The sequence below is a fragment of the Mustela erminea genome, chromosome 19, assembly GCF_009829155.1.
Source record: "Mustela erminea isolate mMusErm1 chromosome 19, mMusErm1.Pri, whole genome shotgun sequence".
Lineage (NCBI taxonomy): Eukaryota > Metazoa > Chordata > Mammalia > Carnivora > Mustelidae > Mustela > Mustela erminea.
The window spans coordinates 8,131,555-8,159,277 of record NC_045632.1 but is presented as its reverse complement, the minus strand read 5'-3'; the positions used below and the strand labels follow the sequence as shown (position 1 = coordinate 8,159,277).

At 43.3% G+C, this 27,723-nt stretch overlaps 2 protein-coding genes across 5 annotated transcripts in view; both read right to left on the bottom strand.

The window, feature by feature from the left end:
* LOC116579133 (zinc finger protein 345-like) overlaps nucleotides 1–27,723 on the bottom strand; it is a 70,319-nt gene that overhangs the window by 12,560 nt on the left and 30,036 nt on the right. The window lies entirely within an intron of this gene.
* On the bottom strand, nucleotides 24,643–27,322 carry LOC116579142 (zinc finger protein 345-like). Its single transcript, XM_032324131.1, is given in 2 exon segments — nucleotides 24,643–25,711; nucleotides 25,713–27,322. Coding segments are annotated over 2 exon segments (1,770 nt in total). The 5' UTR covers nucleotides 27,249–27,322; the 3' UTR covers nucleotides 24,643–25,477.

Below are 27,723 nucleotides of genomic sequence, written 5' to 3'. Positions count from 1 at the left end.
AGGCTTGATCCCAGGACCCTGAATTCATGACCTGAGCTGAAGGCACAGGCTTACCCCACTGAGCCACCCAGGTGCCAGATGCTTTATCTATTTTAATGTATTTAATATCCTTAATTCTGTGTGTTAGTGCTAATGTTATTGTCCTTTTACTGGCAGAAATGGTTTAGATACAAGAAGGTTGAGTGAATATCTCAATATTGGTAGACTCAGGGTTTGACCCTGGATACCCTGCACATCAACATGAGGAACCCTGGTCCAATGCTCTTCCAGAAGGTGACTCATGCTTGCATTCTTTTTCATCTTCAACAGGTAGCGGTTGAACCAGAAGCCCTCACATGGAGCAGGTTCCCTAAACTGGGACTTCAAAGGGAAAATTCCAGCTCAAACCACACACATGTAGCCTGAGTGGCTTTCCGGTTGACTACTTAAGACTCAGAGGTCAGGTGTCCAAAGTCAAAACACAGGGAAGGCCCAGCACACACAGGAGTCCACTTTCACACGTGGAGATTATGGACCTGTACCCTGACTACATTTTGCATAGGCTAATACCCTTCCTGAGGCACTGAGCTCTAAATGTGTCCCCAGACACTGGTTCTCAGCATCTGTTCCCTGGACAGGGACCTGAGAATGCGTAAGAAAAGAAATTCAGGAGTTACACCCCAGACTTATTGACATGGTAATATAGGGATAGGCAAAGCAATCCAAGATTTCAAACTGTCCTGGTGATTCTGATGCAGGCAAAATCTGATTACCTCTGAAGGAAATGTCATGGGTCATCCCAGAGTTGTCCACAGATAAGTCACTCTCAGAATCCCTCTATGCTTGTGATCATGCTACTGTTGTGACATACACTTAGACAACTCACACACAACATACACAACACACATTTTCTTTTTTCATAAATTAAGCTGACTCTAACGAAGTCTATCTTGGCTTCCTTCTTTTCCATCTCTGCTTTCTCTCAATACTCTCCTTGAGCTTTCTGGGATCACCCCAAAAGGTGTTTTCAAAAACACCTCTGGTCCCATTCTTGTATAAAGGCAACATAATTAAAATGAAGGGGCACTTATGTAAATATTTTATCAACTAAGTTATGACATACACACGAGACATTGATACATGTCATGTATTATATTGAGATGGCATCCACCATTTTCACTGTCAATCTGTCGATGATGATTTTTACCGTTAAACCATAAATAATTGCAGGCTTAAGGAGCTCATCAGCATTCAATTTGCATGCAGCATAAAATCCCTGTGCATTAAGATTAAGGATACACTAAATTTTAGCATCTTTTTAAAAAACAGTTTCAGTGCAAAGTGTGATTACCTTTCTCTCAGATGCTGTGAACCAGTTCACAGAACAAGAGCCATTTGCAAACATCTCTATGTCCACCTGTGCTACACTTCCACATTTCTACTTAGACTGACTCCTATGACAGAGTTCTGGTCCACAGCATGGTGGGAGTAGGCCTTGTGGAGGATGGCTTTCCCTGAATGAACATGAAGAGGCATCAATTCAAATTTCTTAAGTGGAACCAGACTTACACTGTTTCCTTTGCTGTCTTCAACATGGACTGATGCCTGGTGTGTGTGTGGTGGGGAGGAGGAGGTATCTTGGAGCCATTAGAGAGCTAGTATGAACAGAATGCCAAGGGAGGACCATATCGCAGAGAAGAAATAAAAGATGAGAGTGCACGTTAGTGTGTCTGAGCCATTCTATCAGGCCTGAACACCTATCTACTCACTGTATACATAACACAAAATACACATCTTCTTTTCTATGCATACACATCAGTCTTTTCTTTTTTTTTAAATTTTTTTCAACTTTTTAAAAAAGATTTTATTTATTTATTTGACAGAGAGAGAGATCACAAGTAGGTAGAGAAGCAGGCAGTGAGAGAGGGGGATGCAGGCTCCCTGCAGAGGACCCTGAAATCATGACCCGAGCTGAAGGCAGAGGCTTCACCCACTGAGCCACCCAGGTGCCCCACACATCAGTCTTTTCTTGGTAGACCTGACCACAAAGTAACAGGTATTGAAAAATGCATTATTATCCCTCCAATGTTAAATGTGAGGATAACATGTACTTAATCTGATTAGTTTCTACAACTGATGCAAGTCCTCTTTCCACTCAGGTTAGGAGGACTGTAGGGACAGCATGGGCTGTGAAACAACACAGGGACAGCTAGCCCCCAAACAGGGTAGGCTGTCTGAAGCAGAAATGGTCACTGCTGATGATTCCCTTATCACCAAGGAATTCATGAATCCGTGAAGAAAGCATCTTACTTCTCTGAATCCTAGAACACCCTCACCATTCTCAAGTCCCCATCTCTGTCACATTTGCTCATCACAAGTAGCTTCCTAAGGCCTTGCAGTGACCAAAGGGAGCTCCCTACAGAACTTGCCCACATCAAGAATTCTCCATATTTGGTGTTTTGTAGGACTTCTCTTCCTCTCAAACTAGGTCATCATCATGTTTTATCTGTCCTCACAACTCTCTCAGTGCCAAGTGTCTAAATCAATCCCGTGGCCCACTGATGGTGTTTTCCAAAGCTTCCAATGAAGCGGTAATGACAATGTATTTAAATCTGAGATATGGCCTCAAATTATCTTGTTACCAATGATTTACTAATAAACTAGAAAATTCCATGGTACTTCTAAGGAGCTACAAGAGCCTGTGTGACTTGGGGGAGGAAAGAGCAGTGACGATGGGGCCTCCATAGCATAGAAAGGAAAGTCAGCTCTGTTGCCTACACATCACCAGAATGGAAATAAGGAGACAGAAGAACTGGAGATGATTTGGAAAGGAAACGAGAAAAATTTACATTTCTAAATTCAGTCAGTAGCACAGCCTTGTTCAAGGGTCCTCTCCCACATGAAGAATTCATGCCAAAGCTCTAGCCTAGATGTGTTTCATCTCTTACCCTGAGCTACATCATCACTCCTTCCCCCCCCCCATTTTTTAAAGACTTGATTCATTTATTTAACAGAGAGAGAGGGAGAGGGTAAGAGCACAAGCAGATGGATTGACAGGCAGAGGGAGAAGCAAGGCTCCCTGCTGATCAAGGAGCCCGATACGGGACTCGATCTTGGGACCCTGGGATCATGATCTGAGCAGAAGACAGAGGTTTAACCCACTGAGCCACCCAGGCGTCCTGAAGTCTCTACATTTTCACCTAATCAAACTGTTACAGTGAAGTGAGCAACCTGGATGATGTCACTTCCAAGAAAGGAAGATTACTTCTCCAGTCACAAAGGAAAGAATGAATGTTATCAATTAAACTACATGGAATATCATATGCTCCCTGGAGAATTACTCCCATGTGCACATTAAATTCTGAACACCAAGTCATTTCATGCAAACTGTTCTTAAAATCCTTGAGATTTTAAGATTATGCAGATTGGAAGAGAAGCATAGTGGATCCTGCAAGAGTTAACACCCAGGTACACAAGATAGGATTTACATGCAGAGAGTCTCAAACCAAGATACTCGAGATTTAGGAACTATAAGTTCCGTACTATTCCTTTTTTTTTTTTTTTGTATAAAGATTTTTATTTATTTATTTGACAGAGAGAGATCATAAGTAGACAGAGAGGCAGGCAGAGAGAGGAAGGGAAGCAGGCTCCCTGCTGAGCAGAGAGCCCAATTCGGGGCTCAATCCTAGGACCCTGAGATCATGACCTGAGCTGAAGGCAGAGGCTTTAACCCACTGAGCCACCCAGGCACTCCAGTTCCGTACTATTCCTAACATGAATATATAATACTTTTGCTTGCTAGGATATCATCAGTTTTGAAACCTGGAAATGTGCTCCTCAGAACCAATATTCCTTTTCCTTCTGAAGACACAGGTGCAATACACACATATATGTGCTTCCTCCTAGTTGGTGCTGTTACTCAAAAATCTATCTTTAGGGAGCCTGGGTGGCTCAGAGGGCTAACCCTCTGCTTTTGACTCGGGTGGTGATCTCAGGGTCTTGGGATCCAGCCCTGCGTCGGGCTCTCTGTTCAGCGGGGAGCCTGCTTCCCTCTCTCTCTCTGCCTGCCTCTCTCCCTACTTGTGATCTCTCTCTCTCTGTCAAATAAATAAATAAAATCTTTACAAAAATTACTTTCAGTTCAAGAAAGTGTTTCTCTCATGCAAGGAAAATACAAATTCACCAACAGATGATGAAATGAATTCTATTGTTATGACAACTCCACAGACATGATACAACATACACTGACCACTGACCAATGAACTACGCAAGAGGAGTAACATAGTATGTATGCGTAATATTGATACAGACCAATACATACATAATTTTTTGGCAAAGGGCCTAAAAGTGATTTAGATTTGAGGAAAACTCACATTGTCTTAAAATCTATTGAGTTAAAAATTGTCACCCTATAATAATATAATAAAATAAAACAGGTAAAAAGGAAACCCAGACGACTTTGTGATATGGGAAGTCCAAGACAAAAAGAAGCACATGATCATGGAATTGCAAAACCAGAGTAAGTCCAAATTTAATCCAAAACATTTTACTAAAAAAGGATGAGTTATTTAAAAAGAAAACCACCGTGTAACTGTATTTTTAGACTGTGACTGTGACCCCATAAAAAACAAGCACTGGAAGTACTGACATGTCTTCACGGACAGTCAAATTGCAATGAATAGTCATTAATATCAACCAGAAAAACATCTAATGAAAAATTTTACCAATAAGGACTTACAAGACATTAAAAATATATCATGTTATTAACAGAGTCCTCTTTTGATGCAGAATGCATAATTCATTCTGTAGAACAACAAGCAAAATCGTTTCATTTCCAGATGAAAAATACCCCCAACACTCTAAAATATACTGACAAAGACTTTACATAAGTATTTGGATGAATTCACGTATATTCTGAAGAAAGCAGAACAAAAATCTAATGACTGACCTTCCCTGATGTAAAACTACATTTATAAACAGAAGTTTTTCTTAAACATGGGGACTGTACTAATTATCTACCTCACTTCTTATAAAGCAAATGCCCATGTCCTATCAGGATTTGGAATTTAAGAAACATCAGAAATGAATCTCGGGGCACCTGGGTGGCTCAGTGGGTTAAGCCTCTGCCGTCGGCTCAGCTCATGATCTCAGGGTCGTGGGATCGAGCCCTGCATTGGGCTCTCTGCTAGGTGGGGAGCCTGCTTCCTCCTCTCTCTCTCTGCCTAAGTGTGATCTCTGTCTGCCAAATAAATAAATACAGTCTTAAAAAAAAAAAGAAATGAATCTCAACTACAACTATAAAAAATAAAAACACATGGCAAAGTCACAATAACTATATTTATTTATATTTGTATATATATAAATATAAATATATATTTATATAAAATAGTCATTTTATATAAAATGAAATTATGAAATGATGCAATTATTAATAAATAAGGCAACAACTGAAACTGTATTATAGGCTACAAATGTTGAGTTCCAAATGTTCTAGCCCCCCATGGCATTATTTAGGTATGAATTCTAGGAAACAAACATACATTACATTACTTCACCACTGAGGAATTGAATACAGAGTGGAAAAATTTCTACTATTAGTTCATACAGAACTTACCTGGCAGGGGAGATACCAGGATCAAGTTCATATGAAGTAAAACCAACTTTTGAAGGGGAGTAAAGGATCAGACCTTGTCATTTCAGGGAGGTACTTTCTGATCTGATAATGCTACTGAGTCTCAATTTTGTATAATTCAGATTAAAGCCTCCATAACATTGGAAAGCATAAATCAGAAAACATGGGATGTCTGTCTCCAGTGCTCCCAGCATTTCTGCACCAAATCCCATTATGCCCACCACTACCCTCACATGCATCTCACATGAGGCAAAACAGAACTTAAAAAGGACTCAACACTAAGGTTTTTAGAAGTAAGGTGACTTCCCTGGGTCCCTCATGGCAATGGAGAAGCTCTCGGGTCATGGAGGCCCTCCCAATCCCAGGGCAGTTGCCTGGCCCTCACTACAGCACTCGAGCTGAAGGAGAATCCCTAGAGAATGTAACTGCCTGATAATCTTGGATAGCAGATGTCCCTCAGTGACAGGGAGACCAGCACCACCAGGCTTCCTAAACTAATCTCCATTCAAGAAAATCTCCTCCTTCACATTTGGATGTCACCTCTGTCACCCACTTCATTCATTCCCTCCTACCTGGATGGATGACTACTGTCTCCTTTCTTATCATATCCCAGAGCTGCTGCTTTTGTTCTAAAAAGGAGACAAAGTCTGGATTGGATGTAATGAGGCCTGTTTTTTATAAAAAAAGAAAGTGAGTATCGCTGGAGATTCTTTCAATCACAGTTGTGCTAGGTAGAGAAGAGAGGAAACTGCAGAATTCTAGAAAAACATTTCCCACATCCTGTTGCTCAAAAGCCCCTTTAGAACACACGGGAGGTACTTCCAACATTCACGTCCTGATCTCCACTTCCAGGTACCACCTACACAACAGTGAGTGGAAACTGGAGTAGAAGACGTGGGCAGAACCATTTTATGCCACTCTGTTTAGAATGACCAGGAATCTACAGAAATGATGAAGAAAGGGAAGCTAGAGCTGAAAAGGACACATCATGAAGATTTCTCTCTCCATCTACAAATCCCAACTTATTTCCCTTTTTGCCTGGATCTGAATGCCAGTCACTCACACAGGAATCTTCCAAGACACAGTCTTCACAAGAAGGAACAAAACCCAGGGTGGGGTTTGGAAATCTGGAAGGACTTATTCTCACCCAAGAAGACAAGGTGTCCATAATTCTCTAACATCACATCCCTTTACCGTTGCCGCTAAGTGTGGGTCAGGCGTCCCCACTCCTCCTCAGAGAATTCTATGACCACATCCCTGAAGGTCAGCTGTCCCTGCAATAAATACCACAGTCACCAAGTGGCCACTGGCAGACTTCACGATGGTCCCCAAGATGAAAGGAGTTAATGTCACCAGCCAGACCCAAGACCTGACCTTCTCTGGTTACATGTTTGTACCCTCTAACCTCTAATCCAGATTTTACTTACCCTCGTGTTTCCACCTTATCTTTTACCTCATTCAACCCCCCCCCCCACCACTGTCTCCTGCAAAACAAACGGAAACTATCCAACAAAAGTACAAACTGTCCTGAGGAAGAGCTTAGGCTGGCCCAGTTTGAGCTTAAGCCCAGACTCACACCTAAGCAGATACACCAAGGGGTAACCCATGGAGTGATTTATAGAGCTCCCTTTATTTTAGTATTAAAATCTCCACCCAAAAAGGAACTCAAAGATCATGTACATAACATACAGAGTATGTACAGAAGTGGTTTGTGTTTTTTTTTTCTTTAAGATTTTATTTATTTGACAGAGACAGCGAGAGAGGGAACACAAGCAGGGGGAGTGGGAGAGGGAGAAGCAGGCTCCCCATGGAGCAGGGAGCCCGATGTGGGGCTCGATCCCAGGACCCTGGGATTATGACCCGAGATGAAGGCAGATGCTTAATGACTGAGCCCCCCAGAGGCCTGAGAAGTTTTTTTCTTGAGACTCTTGTGTCACCTTTTGCCCAGCTCTACACGAGACCAGACTCCACTTTCTGAACATCCACCCTAACCCCAAGTAACAGGAAATCCTTCCCCCTTGCTCTGTCAGTGTCTTATTTGGAACTTATTCCCTGTGATGCACCCCGCCTTTTTTTTTTTTAAAGGCAAATCAAGTTTCCATTGTATGACCACCATCACCCCATCCCTGTGTACTTTCTGTGACTCACCAAGCAGTGAACCCATGTTAGTCCCATTTTATTAGGACAACTTGTTCTGCCCTCAAGACTATCCTCCTTTGTACAGGAAGATAATTATTAACTCAGTAAGAGACGCTAATGTATTCTCTGGCTTTGAGGTGAGAGGACGACACAGAATCCACAAAATCAGTATAAATACTGTGTGTTCATCCAATACAACTTGTTAAACGAAGGCATCAACACAGGCATACGATGGCATCAACAGAGGCATACACATTTTTTATACCATGTTAACATCATACAGTGTAAGTAGTGTCTGCTTCTTAGGTGGGATGGTTTAGTGGGTTACAAATGTACTTATTAAATTCTAAGAGGGCAGGGAAGATCTTATATACATACAAATTCTGTTCTGGAGTACTGTGTTGGGATGTGAGTCTGCATTTCTAAGAGAGCAATAGTCCAACCACCAAGGGATACGTTTTGGAGTAACAAAGAGGTAGAACTCTGAGGAGGAATTTTTGGAGGACTTGGAGCAGAAATGTGTGTTTGTTTGTTTAAACTGGTTTTTATTTTTTTTTATTTGAGAGAGACAGAGAGAGAGAGAGAGAGGGAGAGCATGCTCACACAAGAAATAATAAGGCTGGGGGGAGAATAGAAGGCCAGTAGCAAAGGGAGAGAGATAAGCAGACTCCCACCTGAGCAGGGAACCCAACACAAGGCTCCATCCCAGGACTTGTGGCACCATGACCTAAGCCAAAGTCGGACAGTTCACCGACTGAGCCACCCAAGCATGCCTGAGTGGGTTTTATACCAATTATAGATTCTACTGGCAAAGCCAGAAAGACAACAACAATCCTTTCTCACCATTTCCTAGTTTCTAGAGAGCTCCTAACACTTGATCATAAATTAAGGGAAAATGTGTAATAACCATCTCAGAGAACAAACACATTATTCTATTTTTATAGGAATATTCTGTCAAACATCCAGTGACATGCAAGGGATCAAGTTTTCACTGAGGTGTTGTGACCGAGAGTCACTCTAAAATGACACAGAGGCCATTATGCAGAGAGACCCTAAAGCAGTGTTCATAGCAGGGGTCAAACCAGAGAAGAATGAGGGAAACAAGAACTGATTCACCCAGCACTGATCTGCCATTGTACATTCAAGGACACACCCAGAGATTTAGAAAGTGGTTACCCCCAAAGGAAAAGTGACAGAATAGAAATTTGTCATGATGACTATTTTAAGAAACATTTTCAATGATAGGATACATAAATCTTTTTACCCATGATGATTTTTGTCTTTTATTCACATTGTCAACACAAACACACAGAATGACAGAAAGGGAACAGCTCTTATTTCTGAGTCATCTAGGATGAGGGCTAGAAGCAAAAAATGTTCACCTGGAGCCCAGAAGACTATATAGTCTCTATGGTCTCTATGGATGGTTCTTGAACCATCACATAAGGGCAAACTGCTGCATTCAGGTTAGATCTCCTGACTGCCTGTACATCTCAGCTACAATTAATAAAGAACTCATTAGCACCAGAGAAATCTTGCAAAAGTAGTACAAGTACACATTCACAGAAACAGCGACAATCTTACACTCCCTGCACACCCCCACGAACACTAAGCAGAGAACCACCAGATTCATCACCACCAGAAATCAAGAGCACAGTGCTTAACCCACTGAGCCACCCAGGCGCCCCTGTTTTTCACATTTTAGGGAGCACCACTCACTCCCTGGGATTACCCCGTGAACTCTCTGAGTGATTCTGGATCTCTTATCCATCCTGTTTATTTATGCATTTTCTTAACCCTGGGATGCACAGAGCTGATAAGCATTCCCATGGGACATAAATGAAAATGCTTTCCTCCGCTGATGTCCCAAGGAAATATTTTCAATACTTAACCGGACTTTACTTAATTCAAAGTGACAACGGTTGGTGCCCTATTGGAACGCAGGTTCTAAGAAGGCAGAGAAGGATCTGGGATACTGGGGAGAAGGGTTCTAAAGACCTAACTTTGAGTATTATTTCTGAAAAGGTTTTTAAAATAGGTACAAATATAAGGAAGAAACATCAGAGCTACAGAAATCAAGACTCACAATTTCTAAACACAAGGAATTTCCGGAGAAAAGGATGACATGACCTGTGAACTGGGACTCATGACTTACGGAGCACCCAGCCATTTCTGCTCTCGCATCCTTCTCTAGATTTCTTTCTCACAAGGTTTCTGCAGAGAAACCACAGATGCGTCACAAGAAATGCTTTTAACATCGCCGACAGAGCCTCTTCACCGGAAAACGGCTCAGCTACCGGCAGGATCCTAAAATGCAGAAAAGGCCCAAATTCCTAGCCTTTGTGTCAGGAGCTAGTCAGAAAGCTAGTGAGCTCCTGCAGGAAGAGCAATCCCTGCCTTTTCCTTCTCTGCTTTCAGGGGCGTCTCCCCTCCCACAGAGCCTACAAATTCGGCTTCAGTGTAGGAACCCTGTTCTCCACGGACCTAACCCTGCAGACTCGCGGAGCAGAGACCCTCTTACCCCTCCAGGAGCCAAAGCCCCCCTCTCCACTAGTAAAATAAGAACCTCGTGCTCACCGCCGGCCTCACTGAGAATCACCTGGAGCCGGTAATTAACACAACAAAGATGTCTCCACCCAAACCGTCAGACAGACTCTGAGGGGGAGGCCAACAGATCGGATCATTTTGAATCTTCCAACCTCATCCTATAGGGAAGCATCTGGGAGGACACCATGCAAAGCAGGGGAACCAAGGCTGGGGCTGGGAGCACAGTTCAGCCCTGCCTTCTCCACGACCACAGTTTCCAGAGACTGCCTCCTTCTCCCTCTATCTGCTACCAGAGGGAGACACCAGACAGACGAACTTTCCCATAGAAATGCAATGTCTCTTTCAAATGTCTCTTTCAAAGTAAACACAGTATTTCAGAGCTTTTCCTTTATCCGCTGTTTCTTTAAAATACTAGTCTGAAATAATCTTTAGACCAAGGAGACACATTTTAGGGTGACAAATTGCTCTGTTTCCATAGGTAAATGTTTATTTCCATAACTACCTGCCACACAATTTCCCAAAGTGAATGTATGTATTTACCCTCCAATCAGCAATATGAGAATTCTTTTTTCTTTTTTTTTTTTTTTTATATGACAGATTCCAAGTAGGCAGAGCAGCAGGCAGAGAGAGGAGGAAGCAGGCTCCCCACTGAGTAGAGAGCCTGATGCAGGACCCTGGGATCATGACCTGAGCTGAAGGCAGAGGCTTCACTCACAGAGCCACCCAGGCACCCCCAATATGAGAATTCTAATTCTTAGCATTCTCACTGAAATTTGGGGCTATACTTTTTATTTTACTCATTCTAGAAAATATTGGGCTTGTTAGGCACCCCCAAAAATGGTTCCATGATTAAAGGAGTGAGACTGATATAAAGCCAAGGTCAAGCAAAGCTTTATTCCATGCCAAGTATCAAGAATCAGACTGAACATTCGGGGACACACCTCTTAAAAGAGAGGGCAACCTTTCTATGTTGCACATACTAGCTTTTAAGGGCAAAGGCCATGCGGTTGGGCCTGGCCATGCAGAGGTGGCCAATGAGACAGTAACACAGAGAAAGCTGCACAGTCATGCTAGGTGACCAATTGAATGACAATTTACTCTAGTAGACATTTGAACTAGCCTATCACCTTGGTCAGAATTGGTGCCCAAAAGGTGCCCAAAGGGCAGGGCCCATACTCCTTGGTAACTAGGAAGAAAGTACGCATCCCCCACTGATCGGATGTCTCCACCTGGCCTGACCCATTCTAGTATTTGAGCTTTGGTACCTGGGCTGGTTTCCAGGACTCGTTTTTAAGTAAGTCCCCTGGGGGAAGGGGAGCAGGGACAGTTTAAGGGTTAAACAACAAGGTTATTGTTTAACCTTAATGGAAGTCTCTTGCTAAATAGGTCCTTACAGGCTGAAGTGTGGAGGTCAGTTCATACAACAGAATGAATGTGAGGAGAGGAAAATTTGTTTTCCTCACTCCATTCTCCATTCCTTGCTTTGCTGAATACTTAAAATGAGGTAAGAAAGATTCATGAGGAAAAAAAAATTCTTAATTATGAGAGCCTGAAAGACATGAGGCTCAAACACAGGCAATGGAAGCTTGCATGCCACAGTGACTTAAAAAAGGGAGGGAGGGATTTAGAATTGCAAACACGGGTCATAAACTCACAGGAGAATGAAAAGATGAAATTGACATCGAATAATACTTTGCCCCTCCAGGTAGACAACTCTTGAGGATGTAAAAAGTTAATCTTTGGTGTCAGCAGTCTTTCAAATCGAGGTCCACCATCTAATCATTTCTTGGTATGTATCACAGACAAAGAGGGTAATTTATACCCTCCTATTTCCGCATACTTGATATTTTTGGCACCTGTGGGAAGCAGGGAACAGAAAAGAACCCAGAAGAGCCCCAGGGCAGGAGTTGGGATTCCTTAGCTCCCTAGGTCAGCCATCTTGGAACACAGGTTTTCCTTATCACTACAAGACAGTTTTCTTCCTCACTTTATGCATGTCCTACTGATTTACAAGGAAGAAGCTTTCTTATCTTATCTATAGCCTACCTTCCAGAGACCCATTAACTCAGTTTCCTGAGGCCCTAAAATCACCCTCCCCTCCACAAAATTGAGGGAGGCTGAGGCAGAAGGAAAGGTATATAAAATTAAATCCCTTCTAAACCTGAAACCAAACCACAAGGAGGTGTGATAGAAGAATACAACAGTCCTCCAGGAAGCTGGCAAATGTCTTCATATCCTTAGCTCACTGGAGGGAAAAACAGCCTTTGCTTGACAATAACTAGGTCCCCATTCTCAAGAGTCTTCTTTCCCATATGACAGTCCTTCTGGACACCCCGTTTGTCCTCAGCTCCCCAGCTCCCAATTATATAATCAGTGACACATCAGGAAAATGAGCAGCTCTTTCTGCCTAGGGGTCCTGTCCCGGTGCTTTAAGAAACCACTGATTTACACCAAAGACATCTCAATAATTCTTTCTTGGTCATCAGCTCCAGATTCCACCCCACTGAACCTCACCTATATTCCAAAACTCCGTCAAGTTCCATGTTGCTTATTGGTGGATGGACAGAGTCATGAGAGCCTATAAGAACATAGCAACCAGCACTTATCAGCACTTGCTAGATTCTTATCCTAACTATGCAGGCTGTAAGTCAGCCTTTTGGGCTAAAAGTGAATGTTTTGTTTCTATGTCTCATCTTTTCACCAAGTAACAATTTTCTGTCCTTAAGTTACTTTTTTGTAGCTCCAAGTTTTCTTTAGATTCCACTTCATTTGCACATAGTATTAGTTTCAGCAGGAGAATTTCTATTCTCCACTTATATACAACACTCAGGTCATCACGGTGTGCTACTTAACCCATCACCCGTTGCATCCACCCCTCCCACCCACTCCCTATCCAACCACCCTTAGGTTGTTCTCGACAGTTAGGAGTCTGCTCTGTGGGGGCACTTGTGTGGCTCAGTCATTGAGCATCTGCCTTCAGCTCAGGTCATTATCCCAGGCTCCTGGGATCAAGCCCCACATTGGGCTTCCTGCTTGGTGGCAAGCCTATGACTCCCTCTCCCCCTGCTTGTGTTCCCTGTCAAATAAAATCTGCTTCTTTAAAAGATTTTATTTATTTATTTATTTATTTGACAGGGAGAGATTACAGGTAGGCAGGGAGGCAGGCAGACAGAGAAGGGGAAGTAAAGAGCAAAATCTTTCTTGAATATGGTGATTTCAGTTTGCAGTGTAGAGAAATAAGGCATCTGACTGGGAAGATCTCACAGTAAGTAACATGACATGTGATGAAACCGAAATTTGTTACGTTATTTTGGTGAGGACTAGTCCTCTTCTCGTTATAAGTCACGGACTCTGAGAGGGTGTGTGATCCTGCTTCTGTTTGTGTGCCTAAAGTTGTTTTTTGGCCACCAATGGTAATCAGTGCTTCTGATCTGCACCCCAACTTGCAACACTTGGGCTGGACTGTTTCAGGCAGAAATGCTCACTGCCTCTCACTGCTGAACTGCTACTCCAACAAATCTATGCCATGGAAAGAGGTAGAGCCTAGAACTACACTTATTACCATGCTGAGGAAAGGGAGGAAGGTACCGCACAGCAGTGTATCAGCTTCCCTGAAGGATCACCCAACCACACTGGATCTGACCTTGACTGGGTGATCTACATAGGCAATCAAGGAGCAACCACAGCACATGCCTTGCTGATCTGGCCTATTCCACTGTCCAGAAGGCTTCTTCATCTCAAACATCTATTCTACCATGTGACATCTTAAAGCTGCCCACATGACTGCATCATGCAACACCCTCCTTCATCCCTTGTCATGGATCTAGGCAGGGATAGTACAGTCATCACTGACATCCAACAGTACTAGTCTTCAGGAAGACACAGGAGGTCGATCAAATCAATAAAATAAAAGAGGACTTCCCTACTCCTGAGAAACCCACATTTTCCATTTCTTTTCCCCATTACATGTATTCATCAGATGACACCAGCAAGAGCTGCCTGTGCCTTTGCAGTGACTAAACGGAGCCAACTCTGGCTCTCTCCCCACACAGGAAAGAGTTCCTCACATTTCCTTTCAATAGGTCTTGTCTTTCTCTCGAAGGACGGTGCCCTCCTCAAGTTTTACTTAGATTCACATCCCACATCATTCATGTTGGAACTAATACCCACTGGCTTTCCATCTGTCTAATCTCAATGAAGCATTTTCTGAGGGCACTCTCTCCATAGCACAGGCAAGAAAGAATGGTTATGGTGCCTATGTAGCTGGAAATAAAAATGAGGGCGAATACAACTGGAGATCGGGAAATAACTTCTACATCTAGGGAGTCACTAGGGAAGCTCAGGACAATTCTCCTGTACACGCTAATTCTTCATCTTATATTTTCTGTCTCTTCCCTGGGCTACCACATGATTCCTATTGGGATAGATTTCTGTTTCTTATGGGGTATCTATGACACACATAACATGGTCATATGCACATGTGTACCTCATAGACACATCAAAATACCACTCAGTGTAGGACATGGGGCACATGCTTTCATTTGGGGCCATGGTGCAGTGCTAGAGAGTCCCAAGTCTAAGTCCAGAATATGCCATCCTGACTAAAACAGATTTAGGGAAGGCCTGGAGGAGGGGGAGTGTTCTCTATGGGTTATGGGAGGGAAGGCATTGCAAGAAATAGAGATGGGGGCGCCTGGGTGATTCAGTGGGTTAAAGCCTCTGCCTTCAGCTCAGGTCATGATCCCAGGGTCCTGGAATGGAGCCCTGCATCAGGCTCTCTGCTCAGCAGGGAGCCTGCTTCCCCCACTCTCTCTGCCTGCCTCTCTGCCTACTTGTGATCTTTTCGTGTGTGTCAAATAAATAAATAAAATCTTTTTTTAAAAAAAGAAAAAAGAAAATCATTTTGAAAGGTCCCTTATTCCTCACCTTTCCCCAAACCATAGTGTAAAACCAGCCACCCCTCATAACCCTGGTGGCAGCAACTCTTTCTGCCCTCCTCCTCTCCCCATGCTTTAATAAAACAACATTTGGCACCAAAGACGACTCAAGAATTTTTTTTTTTTTTGGTCATCAGCTCCAGACCCCACACCACTGAAGCTCACCTATATTCCAAAACTAAAGCAGACAGAGCCAGAGCAGGGAAGGGTATTGAGTAGACAGGAAGTTCCCACAATGCACTGCAGCAGCTTCCCTGAATGGTCCCCCATCTACAGTGGCTCAAATCTTGATTGGGCTTTTATCCCTGGGAGAGCAGAGCTTGAGTTCAACCACGCACACACTTTGGTGATCCTGCCTACCCCAGTGTCCAGAAGGTTCCTTCACCGCCAACAGCTACTCTACCATGTGACTTTTGAAAGCTATCACCACATGATTGCATCACCAATACCCCTCTTTATCCTGAATTAGGTTCGGCGATCGCGGTAAATATGATCCGACAGCATCCGATCATCAGTAACAAATAGGAATTCAGCTAAATCATGAAGATAAAGTAGGACTTCCCTACTCCTCAGAAACCACCACATTTGCCAATTCCTTTCTCCCATTACATGTATTCATCAGATGACATCACCAAGAGCTGTCTGCGCCTTTGCAGCGACTGAAGAGAGCCACCTCCGGATCCCTCCTCACAGTAGAAACAATTTTTTAACACTTTCTTTTAATAGGGCTTATGCTTCTCTCTAAGGATGGTGATTTCATCAAGTTCTACATAGATTCACATGCCACATCCCAGTATTTAATGTCTGAATTAATACCCATTGGCCTTCCAACTCTCTAATCTCAAGTGTTTAGTGAAGACACTCCTGCACAACCCAGGCAAAGAAAAAAAAATGCTTGTGATGCCTATTAGCTGGAAAAAAAAATTAGCCAAAATATAACTGTAAATCTGGAAATAACTAGGAAATAAAACAAATAGAATTTATTTTTCTAAATCCACGGGGTCCATTCTTTAAATTGAGACTGTTAGGGTCAATTTAATGTTAAAACCTATTTAACTATTAGGGCCTGCTGAGCCAGAGCAACTCCATATTGCCCAGGTAGCCATATTGTTCTTTACATCCACGGACTTCATTCCAGGAATAAACGCCCCAGTAGTTCCTGGTATGGTTCTGGGTATCGATTCTGGGAGCAAACACCTTAACAATAGAAGACATGTACTTTGGATTGTTGGTTATGCCCTATAAAACCAGCCTGTGAGATCAGGAGAGGGTCGTTGTCTTCGGAGTCGGCCCTGGCCGGTCATTCTGACTTCTAATGCTTGGCATAGAATAAGGCTTTGCATAACTTTCACTTTGTCTCAGGCTCATTCCTTTGATAACTGAGCTCAACATTCTGGGGGCTCATCCACGACCTAAGGCATCAGAATTTCTGGGAAAAGCCTCCGGAGGTAAGATCTTGAGATTTTATCCTGCAGGATCTGTTCTGTCTGTCTGGTTGCAGAGCTCCAGGGTATAGCCCACCGGGGACAAGCTGGACACAGCATTGCTCCCGGGGCTGCAGTGGATGTGGGGATGCCCCATCCCTCCACTGGGATATTGCCAGGGGGTTTGAATCCCCCTAGGCTGTCAGGGGATCTTCCAGGGGGTTCAAGTCCCCCTGGGTGGTCAGGGGACCAAGAAAATCCTCACCAGCAGCAGGCTGTATTTTTGAGTTGGGATTAAGTCTTGCACACCCTTAAACTTGATATCTGGTTGAGGAAGGGCTGCTGGGTCTGGTCTGAAGTTGTCTGTCCTGTCTTTTTGTTGTCTGTTGTGTTGTTTGTTGTATTTGAAGAAATGGGGAAAGCAGAGAATAAGGGACCTATGACACCCCTAAGTCTTGTTCTCCAGCATTTCAAGAATTCTCAAGGTGAGACCACCCAGTTGGGTGACAAGGTTTACCCAGGAAAACTCTCTAAAACTAGGAATCCTTTCTCTGCCTTCTGGCAGCACTCCCCCTTCTGTTTCTGCACTGACTTGGGTGCAGCCTGCATAACTGCCTCTAGGCCGTCCTCGGTGCTTCCTGCACCATGGCTCCTTTCCCTCTTCACAGTCAAGGAGCAAGAAGAGCACCCCCTGGACCTAACACCCCCCTATCCAGATCTTCCCATCCATGTCTCAGGTAAACATTCAAAGTGGAGTGGGTCCAGGTGAAACGTAAATCAGTATTTGAACTAAGTTAAATGTGTTGGTTTAATTAAGATAGACATGTCTTTAAAGTTACAGCAGTAAATGTGAAACTTCAATCAAAGTTTACTGAAGGTCAAATAAATTCATGCTATTTGTTAAAATATGTTAGCAAAGAAATAACTGAATTGATGGTTAATTGTCTGTAAAGTTTTAATGGGTAATTGTTAAAGTTACTTTCAAAATATTTGGTAACCTGAAACTTGAACGTTTTGGTTGGATGACAAATGGAATTAAATTATGGACATCTAGGTCTTAACCAAATGAGACAAAATGCTAAAGCACTGAGTACTTGATGTAGGTTTATGCTTTTGACTTCTTACTTCTTATGCAATTCTACTGTAACTGTTCACTATCGGTTAATACTTAACCATCACGAGAGACTGAAGTGTTTCTAAGAATATAAAATTCTGCTAACTGTAACTAAGACTGATAGAAGTATGGGAAATAACCATACATGTAAAAAAGTAGGAGATACATAAGAAAGACAAGGAATGGGAATACCTTTTATTAAAGAAAAAGGCAATTTTTTCCTAAATGAGATGGTTGTTTGAAAGGAAATGGCTTGGGACAAAACCTGGATACAAAAGAACTTGTAAAATGTTTGTGAAGATAAATTTTCAGAAAAAAAAAATTAGGTATGATCAGGACAGACCACCAAAAGAAATATACCGTAAGGTTTTTATTAAAGGTTTTTTTTTTTTTTTAAATGTACTTGCTCTTTTCTTTTTTCTTTTTTTTTTAAGATTTTTTTTATTTATTAGACAGAGAGACAGAGAGAGAGGGAGAAGCAGGCTCCCCGCTGAGCAGAGAACCCGACGCGGGGCTCGATCCCCAACCCTGAGATCATGACCTGAGCCGAAGGCAGTGGCTTAACCCACTGAGCCACCCAGGTGCCCCTTAAAGGTTTTAATGTTGTCTGAAAAACCAGAGGAAAGACAGTTAACTGATAGTAAGTTTAAAAAAACTGTACACACACAAAAAAAGAGGGCCTAAGAGAATAGTTTTATATTAAAGTATGAAAAACAGACTAAAAAAATAGTTAAAGTTTTGGCATTACATGAGGTGGGAAGGAGACAGGAAAAAAAAAAGTCAGTGGGAAAGAAAAAGGCAGGTAGCAGATGGTCAATGGAAAGAAAAGCCTAAACACAGAGAAAGCAGGTGGGAAGGCTTAGATTCAGATCATTGTGCTTACTGCAAGGAAAAAGGAGACTGGGCCAGAGAGTGCCCTAAGAAGAAAATGGCAATGCTGGCCACCAAAGACTGAAGGGGATGTGGTTTGGGGCCCCTCCCCAAACCTTGGGTCAAAATTGAGGTGGAGGGGAAATCGATTGATTTTTTGGTGGACACGGGAGCCCAATTTTCATCATTACTAAAGTCTATGGGAAAACTATCTGGAGAGGAAGTCTGAGTACAAGGGTTAAATGGCACAGAAAGACAGAAATGAACAACAGAAAGAACTTTAAATTTGGCCTCAGGAGTAGCCAAACATCAATTCTTGGTCCTCCATAATGCCCCGTATAACCTGATGGGAAGAGATCTCCTCCACAAACTACAGGCTGGCATTCAGTTCTTGGAAGGAGACATGACTGTGACTTTGGGACAACCCACTGTGCAGATGCTTGTGGCAGCAGTAGATGAACATCTCCTTTACGAGCCAGTCTCAAAACCAGAGGAGATAAGGGAGGAAAGCCTTCTCCAAACCCTACAGGTCAAACTTCCCAAAGTCTGGGCTGAAGGGAGGCCCCCTGGCCTGGCCAAGGGATGGTCTCCAGTAGTGGTACAGTTAAAAGTAACAGTTATGGCCATTCAAGTCCGGCAGTACTCCCTCTCCTGGGAAGCATAGTAAGGGATCAGAAAACATATTAATCGCCTCCATGGAGAGACATCCCCTCTCCATGGAACACACCTTTCTGCCCATTAAAAAGGCTGAAACTGGTGAGTACCAACCCATTCAGGACTTGTGGGAAGTTAATAAATGGGTTGAAGATATCCACCCAACGGTGCCCAACCCCTATACCCTACTCTCCCTCCTAGGCCCCAAAAGAACTGTGTATACCATCTTAGATCTCAAGGATGCATTTTTCTGCATAACTTTGGCAAGGGAGCCTCAACCCCTCTTTGCTTTTGAGTGGTCTGACCCACAGGAAGGGTTCCAAGGCCAGCTCACCTGGACAAGACTTCCCCAAGGATTCAAAAAATTCACCCACCATCTTCGACAAGACCCTACATGAGGATTTGCATGAGTACAGAATCACCAAAATGGGAGTCACTCTGTTACAGTATGTTGGTGACTTGCTAATAGCCGCTGAGGACTGTGAGTATTGCTTGCGGGGGGGCGGGGGTGCCACGGGTGAAAACTCTCTTACAGACTGCAGGAAAAAGGGTATTGGGTGTTAACAAAGAAAGCACAGCTTTGTCAGAGCCATGCCACTTATTTAGGCTTTGATCTGCATGAGGGAGTGCCTTCACTGAGTCCAGGAAACAGGTGATCACCGGATACCTCCGCCCTACCACGCCCCAACAAGTGAGGGAGTTTCTTGGGACAGTGGGCTACTGCAGACTGTGGATACCGCAATTCGCAGAGATTGCCCAAGCCCTCTACGAATTGATTAAGGAAAAAGTCACTATGGTAGAGTGGACCACTGAGGCAGAAGGAGCATTTCAAAAATTACAAACAGCCTTATTGAGTGCCCCAGCACTGGCCATCTCAGATGTAACCAAGCCCTTCCACTTTATGTAGATAAGGCAGGGGTGGCCAAAGGGTTTTGACTCAGACTCTGGGGCCTTGGTAAAGGCCAGTAGCCTTTCTTAGCAAAAAAACTAGATCCAGTAGTGGCTGGATTCCCCCCTTGCCTCCACATAATTGCTGCCATGGCCCTCCTGGTCAAGGATGCAAGTAAATTAACTCTGGGTCAAAATCTCATCTTGACCACTACTCACACTGTCGAATGCCTCCTCTGGAACCCACCAGACTTGTGGATGACAAACACCCGAGTGACAGGGTATCAAGCCCTCCTCCTCAATGAACTGAAAGTGATTTTCAGGCCCCCAGCAGTGCTAAATCCAGCCACATTATTGCCAGAAAAGGTAACTGACCACCCATACAACTGCGGGGAGGTCCTAACCCAGATCACAGGAATAAGGCCTGACCTTAGACACACTCCCCTCCTGGATGCAAGATGACTCTGTTCACAGATGGGAGTAGCTACATGACCGATGGAAAGAGGTATGCAGGGGCTGCAGTGGTTTCTCCTGAACAGGAACTCTGGAAGGCAGCCCTGCCACACAGAACCTCATTGCAAAAAGTGGAGCTGATTGCACTCACTAAGGCACTGCAGATGGCCAAGGGTAAGACCGACAACATCTATTCGGACAGCAGGTACACCTTTGCTAATCTCCATATACATGGGGCTATTTATAAAGAAAGGAGCCTATTAACAGCAGAGGGAATAGAAATTAAAAACAGAAAAGAAATATTGGCTCTCCTCCAGGCTATTTGGGACATGAAAGAGGTGGCCCTTATGCACTGCCCAGGGCACCAAAAGGGGACTAATCTGGTTTCAAAAAAAAAAAAAACAATTAGCAGATCGAACAGCAAAGCAAGCAGCCAGGGAAACAGCTCAAGAACTGGTTACACTCCTGGCTCCAGCCCTACCAGAAAAAAAAAAAAAAAAAAAAGATTATTCAGAGAAAAATTTAAAATATTTACAAAAATGGACTAAATTAGACTATGAAGGGGATTGGGCTAAGACTAAGGCAGAAAAGTTAATTCTTCCTCGAAGACTAGAGAAAAAAATTAGTAAGCCAAATACATCAGGGTACTCATTTAGGGACACACAAGCTTAAGGAGCTCGTGGGTAAACAGTTCCAGGTTTCTAAATTGGGGCATATGGCTCAGGACATGGGTGATAGATGTGCTCAATGTCAGGCAGTAAATGCGGGAGGAACTAGGATGGGAAGAGGAAAAAGAGAAAGAGGAAGGGAACCAGGAATTTATTGGGAAGTAGATTTTACAGAGATGAAACAGGGAAAGTATGGACACAAGTATATGTTCGTTTTTGTGGATACCTTTTCAGGGTGGGTAGACTTTTTCTGCCAAACATGAAACAGCAGGAATGTTAGCCAAAAAGCTACTAGAGGAAATAATTCCTAGGTTTCGGTTGCCTCTTGTGATTGGGACAGACAATGGCCCTGCATTTGTGAGTTCAGTCTCACAGGCATTGGCCAAGGCCATGGCACTTATTGGAAACTACACTGTGCCTACCGGCCCCAGAGCTCCAGACAAGTAGAGAGAATGAACTGGACTCTTAAAAAGAGACCTTACAAAGTTAATTCTGGAGACTGGCGATGGATGGGTGGATCTCCTTCCCATCGCCCTCCTTAGGGTGCGATGTACACCCTACTTAAACAAGCTTACCCCATTTAAAATGATGTTCAGGAGACCCCCCTCCACTCTGCCTATGGCTACAAAAGGTTGCCCTAACAGAAATGACTGATCAGTCTGTACTCCAGTCACTGCAAGCACTACAGTCTGTCTTAAAAAGAGCCCACGCACAGATCCGAGCTGTCTACACGGAGATGAAGAAGGAAAAAAAACCACGTCCTTACCAACCCAGAGACTTGTTTTGGATACGTCACCACCAAATGGAAAACTTGGGGCATTGCTGAAAGGGACCATTCACTGTCATCCTGACCACCCACACAGCAGTAAAAGTAGAAGGCATGAGGGTCTGGATGAGGGCCTGCATTCACACGTCACGTCACAAGAACACCCCCCAGAAATGGGAGCCACTGCCGGTGGACCCCAGTAACTGTGGACTAAAACTAAGACTCAAAAGGGTTTCATAACGTGGTCACTTTTAACCCTGTTCCTACTCAGCAGCGGGCAGAGGACACCTCATTGGCCTAGAAACAGCTCAACAGAAAACCAGAAAAACAGCGGATGGAACAACACTCAAGGTTAACACCACCTCAGGTCAGCCTGTTTTCACCCTCCAGAACTGGCTGAAGAGTCAAAGAATTGACTAATCTCCAAAAAAGGGGGGAATGTTAGTGCCAATTTAATGTTAAAACCTGTTTAACTATTAGGGCCTGCTGAGCCAGAGCAACTCCATATTGCCCAGGTAGCCATATTGTTCTTTACATCCACGGACTTCATTCCGGGAATAAATGCCCCAGTAGTTCCTGGTATGGTTCTGGGTATCGATTCCGGGAGTAAATGCCTTAACAATAGAAGCCATATACCTTGGGTCTGTGCTTATGCCCTATAAAACCAGCCTGTGGGATCGGGAGGGGGTCGCTCAATTCAGAGGCAGCCCTGGCCTATCAGTCTGATTTCTAATGCTTGGCATAGAATAAAGCTTCATATAACTTTCACTTTGTCTCAGTCTCATCCCCTGGCCGGTCAGTCTAACTTCTAATGCTCGGCATAGAATAAGGCTTTGCATAACTTTCACTTTGTCTCAGTCTTGTTCCATTGATAACGGACCCCAAAAGAGACATTTGCACTCTACATGCTCATTTATTCATTTTATGTATTTTTTGATATGTGACCTGGGCTACAGTGTCACTCCATTTAGGTTTCTCCTACTTCCGGGGTCTCTATTAACCTATGCAGCATGGTCACATGGGCACCTGTGATTCAAACCAACACTCCCATCAATAAATGGAAAACATACCTTTATTATATAGGTCATGGTGGAGTGCTTCAAAGTCCTAGTTCAAGTCCACACTTGGGCCATTAAAACTAAAGCCGGCTTAGGTAAGCTCTGTGGGCATCTTCTCTAGAACACAGGATGGGAAATGCTTAGGAAAATGGACAGAGGACTGCCCACAGAGGTGGATCTGATTGCCATGTCTCAAGTAACATTACCTTGTGACTCTACAGAGTGTTGTCTAGGTGATGAGAGAACAGAAGGCAAGCTGAGGATGAAGCAGAAACTGACACCCCATGAACCCCCATGCCCCATGGGATATATGGGACATTCCTCAGGCACTCCTGGGTGCCCTAAAGGAGAAACAAATAGTTACCTGGTAGAGATCACAATCCTGCAAGACCTGAGTATTCCTCAGTTTACAAATGTCCTAGTGATTTACAAAGAAGCAGCTTTCTTTTATCTATAGCCAAACTTCCAGTGACCCATAATTCAGAATCCTGAAGCAGCACAAGTCAGCACAAGGAGGAGAAAATGATAAACTAGATAAACTAGGCGGGGAAATCACCCATCATTTCAACCTTAAGGTCACTGAGGGAATGGATTCATAGGAATATTATTCCCTTCTCTTACCAAATAGGTTACAGATAACACCAGTTGCCTACAACTTTCAGTAAAATGAGATAGGGGCTGCTTGGGTGGCTCAGTCATTAAGCACCTGCCTTCAGCTCAGGTCATACTCCCTGTCCTGGGATCAAGCCCTGCCTTCAGCTCAGGTCATACTCCCTGTCCTGGGATCAAGTCCTGCATCAGGCTCCCAGCTCAGCGGGGAGCATCCTTCTCCCTCTCCCTCTTCCCCTGCTTGTGTTCCCTATCTGTCAAATAAAATCTTAAAAAAAAAAAAAAAGAGATAGGCTCACCTTGGTGGTAGGATAACACACCACTCGTCACAAATTCATGTTAACATATTAAAAACCATTATGTTTAATTGAAGTACATTAAGTTCACACACAGACTATGTTATGCATTTCAAATCCACTGTTACAGTTGTTCAAACTAAGGAATACAAGCGTTAACCCCCATAGCTGATATCACGGTGTGGAAGTGACCTCCTTAAGTTCCAGTGCTACTGACAGTCGCAACAGATGTCTATGTCCAGCTATATGGCATAGTAGGGAAAAGTTAGATAACCTCCTTCTGTTACCCAGCAGGATTTCTTCATTTCAATCACATCCACTCCTATTCTCTAACGATCCCTATTACGAAGATACATCAGTAGTTAACTGGTGCGCCACCTTTTTTTCCTTAAAGAGCAATCAGGAGGGGCGCCTGGGTGGCTCAGTGGGTTAAGCCTCTGCCTTCAGCTCAGGTCATGATCCCAGGGTCCAGGGATCGAGCCCCGCATCGGGCTCTCTGCTCAGCAGGGAACCTGCTTCCTCCTCTCTCTCTCTCTGCCTGCCTCTCTGCCTACTTGTGATCTCTGTCAAATAAGTAAATAAAATCTTAAAAAAAAAAAAGATTAAAAAAAAGAGCAATCAGGAAAACCTTTTATGTCTAATATTCAGGAAGTTCTTTAGTTTTAGTAAATGGAGAAAAATATTCTTCTGAACACCTATTTCATGGCAACTTACATCAATGCTATAACCCTAAGCAGTGTCTCCATTTAGATTTTCTTCGTTCATGTTTTGTATTACACAGTTCTCATCTTCCAAGGAAAATGTGGGATGCATTGAGTCCCCCCGAGGGCAGCAGGGCATCAAATGTCGTTGACTGAGCAAAAATCAGGCTCACGGATTCATGCACCCAGTACAAGTAAGTCAATCTCCAGAAGTGATTTGAGAATAAAGTACATTAATATTTGTTGGTCACAAACCTCAAAAAGGCTCAATATAACAAAAAGCACATCAAAACTATTGTACCCTTGTAAAAACTCCCCCACTGAATCTTTCCAACATAACAGCATTTGCATTTTCCAAGTGTTTAACTTGATCCTTTTTCTTGGACTAACGAGTACCATCTGAATAGAGGGACTGATACACTCCTTTTACTTGGTATCTGTCACATTTATTGACATTAGATGTTCAATCAGAGAGTTTTCTAATTATTTGTATGATTCAATTTCCCTTCTTTAGCACTTTGCTTGGGAACGTGTATATTAAAATGAGGGTCTTTCCACAATCATCATGTTTCTAGGGTTTGAATAGTGTGCATATTGGGACACTGAGTATAGACTGAATTCCACTTAAAGGTTTCACCACATTCATCACATTGTACCATGTTGCTCCCATATGAGAACTACGATGTTGTGAGTCAGGGAGAGAGAGGGTGGACTTCTTTAGATGTGTATAGTTATTCTGCAGTTACACTGGATGCAAGGTCTGTGATGTAAGGGTTTTACAGTCCTTACTCCTAGACTTTAAATTTTTAAAGTTTCTTGCCAGTATGACTTCTATGATGGTTAGTAAGGTGTGAGCGCCAGTAAAAGGCCTTGCCACATTCTTCACATTTGTAAGGTTTCTCTCCAGTATGAATTCTGTGATGCTTAAGGAGGTTTGAGTGCAACGAAAAGGCCTTGCCACATTCCTTACATTTATAAGGTTTCTCTCCAGTATGAATTCTGTGATGCTGATCAAGTTGTGAGCGCTTGTTAAAGGCTTTGCCACATTCTTGGCATTGGTAAGGTTGATCTCCAGTATGAATTCGGTGATGCCAAGTAAGGTCAAAAGGCCAGCTAAAGGCCTTGCCGCACTCTTGACATTGGTAAGGTCTCTCTCCAGTATGAATTCGGTGATGTTGAGTAAGTTGTGAAGGCCGGCTAAAGGCCTTGCCGCATTCTTGACATTGGTAAGGCTTCTCTCCAGTATGAATTCGGTGATGTTGAGTAAGGGCTGAAGTTCGGCTAAAGGCCTTACCACATTCCTTACATTTGTAAGGTTTCTCTCCAGTATGAATTCTGTGATGCGCAGTAAGCAATGAGCTCCGGTGAAAGGCCTTGCCACAATCTTGACATTTGTAAGGTTTCTCTCCAGTATGAAATCTGAGATGATTACTAAGGGTTGAGTGACCCTTAAAGGCCTTGTCACATTCCTGACATTTGTAAGGTCTCTCTCCAGTATGAACTCTGTGATGTCGAGTAAGGTGTGAGCACTGTTTAAAAGCCTTGCCACACTCCTTACATTTGTACGGTTTCTCTCCAGTATGAATTCGGTGATGTTTATTAAGCAATGAGCTATGGGAAAAGGCCTTGTCACATTCTTGACACTTGTAAAGTTTCTTCTCTCCAGTATGAAGTCTGTGATGTTGATCAAGGCGTGAGCGATCATTAAAGGCCTTGCCACATTCTTGACATTCATAAGGTCTCTCTCCAGTATGAAATCTGAGATGATTACTAAGGGTTGAGTGACACTTAAAGGCCTTGTCACATTCTTGACATTTGTAAGGTTTCTCTCCAGTATGAATTCTGTGATGTCGAGTAAGTCGTGAGCGCTTGTTAAAGGCCTTGCCACAATCCTTACATTTGTAAGGTTTCTCTCCAGTATGAATTCGGTGATGTGCACTAAGCAATGAACTCTGGTAAAAGGCCTTGTCACATTCTTGACATTTGTAAGGCTTCTCTCCAGTATGAATTCTGTGATGTAGATCAAGGTATGAGCGCTCTTTAAAGGCCTTGCCACATTCTTGACATTTGTAAGGTTTCTCTCCAGTATGAATTCTGTGATGTCGAGTAAGGTGTGCTTGCTGGTTAAAGGACCTACCACATTCCTTACATTTGTAAGGTTTCTCTCCAGTATGAATTCTGTGATGTTGATCAAGGCGTGAGCGCTCCTTAAAGGCCTTGCCACATTCTTCACATTTGTAAGGCTTCTCTCCAGTATGAATTCTGTGATGTCGAGTAAGGTGTGCCAGCTGGTTAAAGGACCTACCACATTCCTTACATTTGTAAGGTTTCTCTCCAGTATGAATTCTGTGATGCTGAATAAGTGTTGAGCGAATTTTAAAAACTTTGCCACACTCTTTACATTTGTAGAGTTTCTTTCCAGTATGGATTTGCCTATGTTTCCTTAGGGATGAGCAGTACTTAAAAGTTTTACCACATTCTTCACATTTGTATGATTTCACTTCAGTATTCATTTGCTGATGCTGAGATTGGGTTGAGTGCCAGTCAAAGACTTTGCCACATCCCTTAAAAATGGGTGTTTTCTCTCCACTAGGGAACTTCTTTCTACTTAGTCTTGATGACTGACTAAATGTGGGACCACGTTTAGCATATCTGAATGGGTTTTTGGCCTCATGGATTCTCTGATCATCACCAATATTGGAGGACTGCTGAGGACCATTCTCACACTGACTGGATTCATCAGGATTTTCACCCAAATGGATACTCTCATGTGTAATAAGGTTAGACCTCTGATGAAAGACTTCCCCACATTTATAACATTCATAGTGGTTCTCTGAAAACTGAGTCCTCACACGTCTCTGAACACTGCAGCCCTGGTTAAGTGTTTTCTCAGATTCAGGGCACTGAGCATTGCTGTCTCCATTGGAAGGGCTCTGGTCATTCTGGAGGGTCGACTCCTCAGTGAAGACCCTCTCATGTGGATCCCGC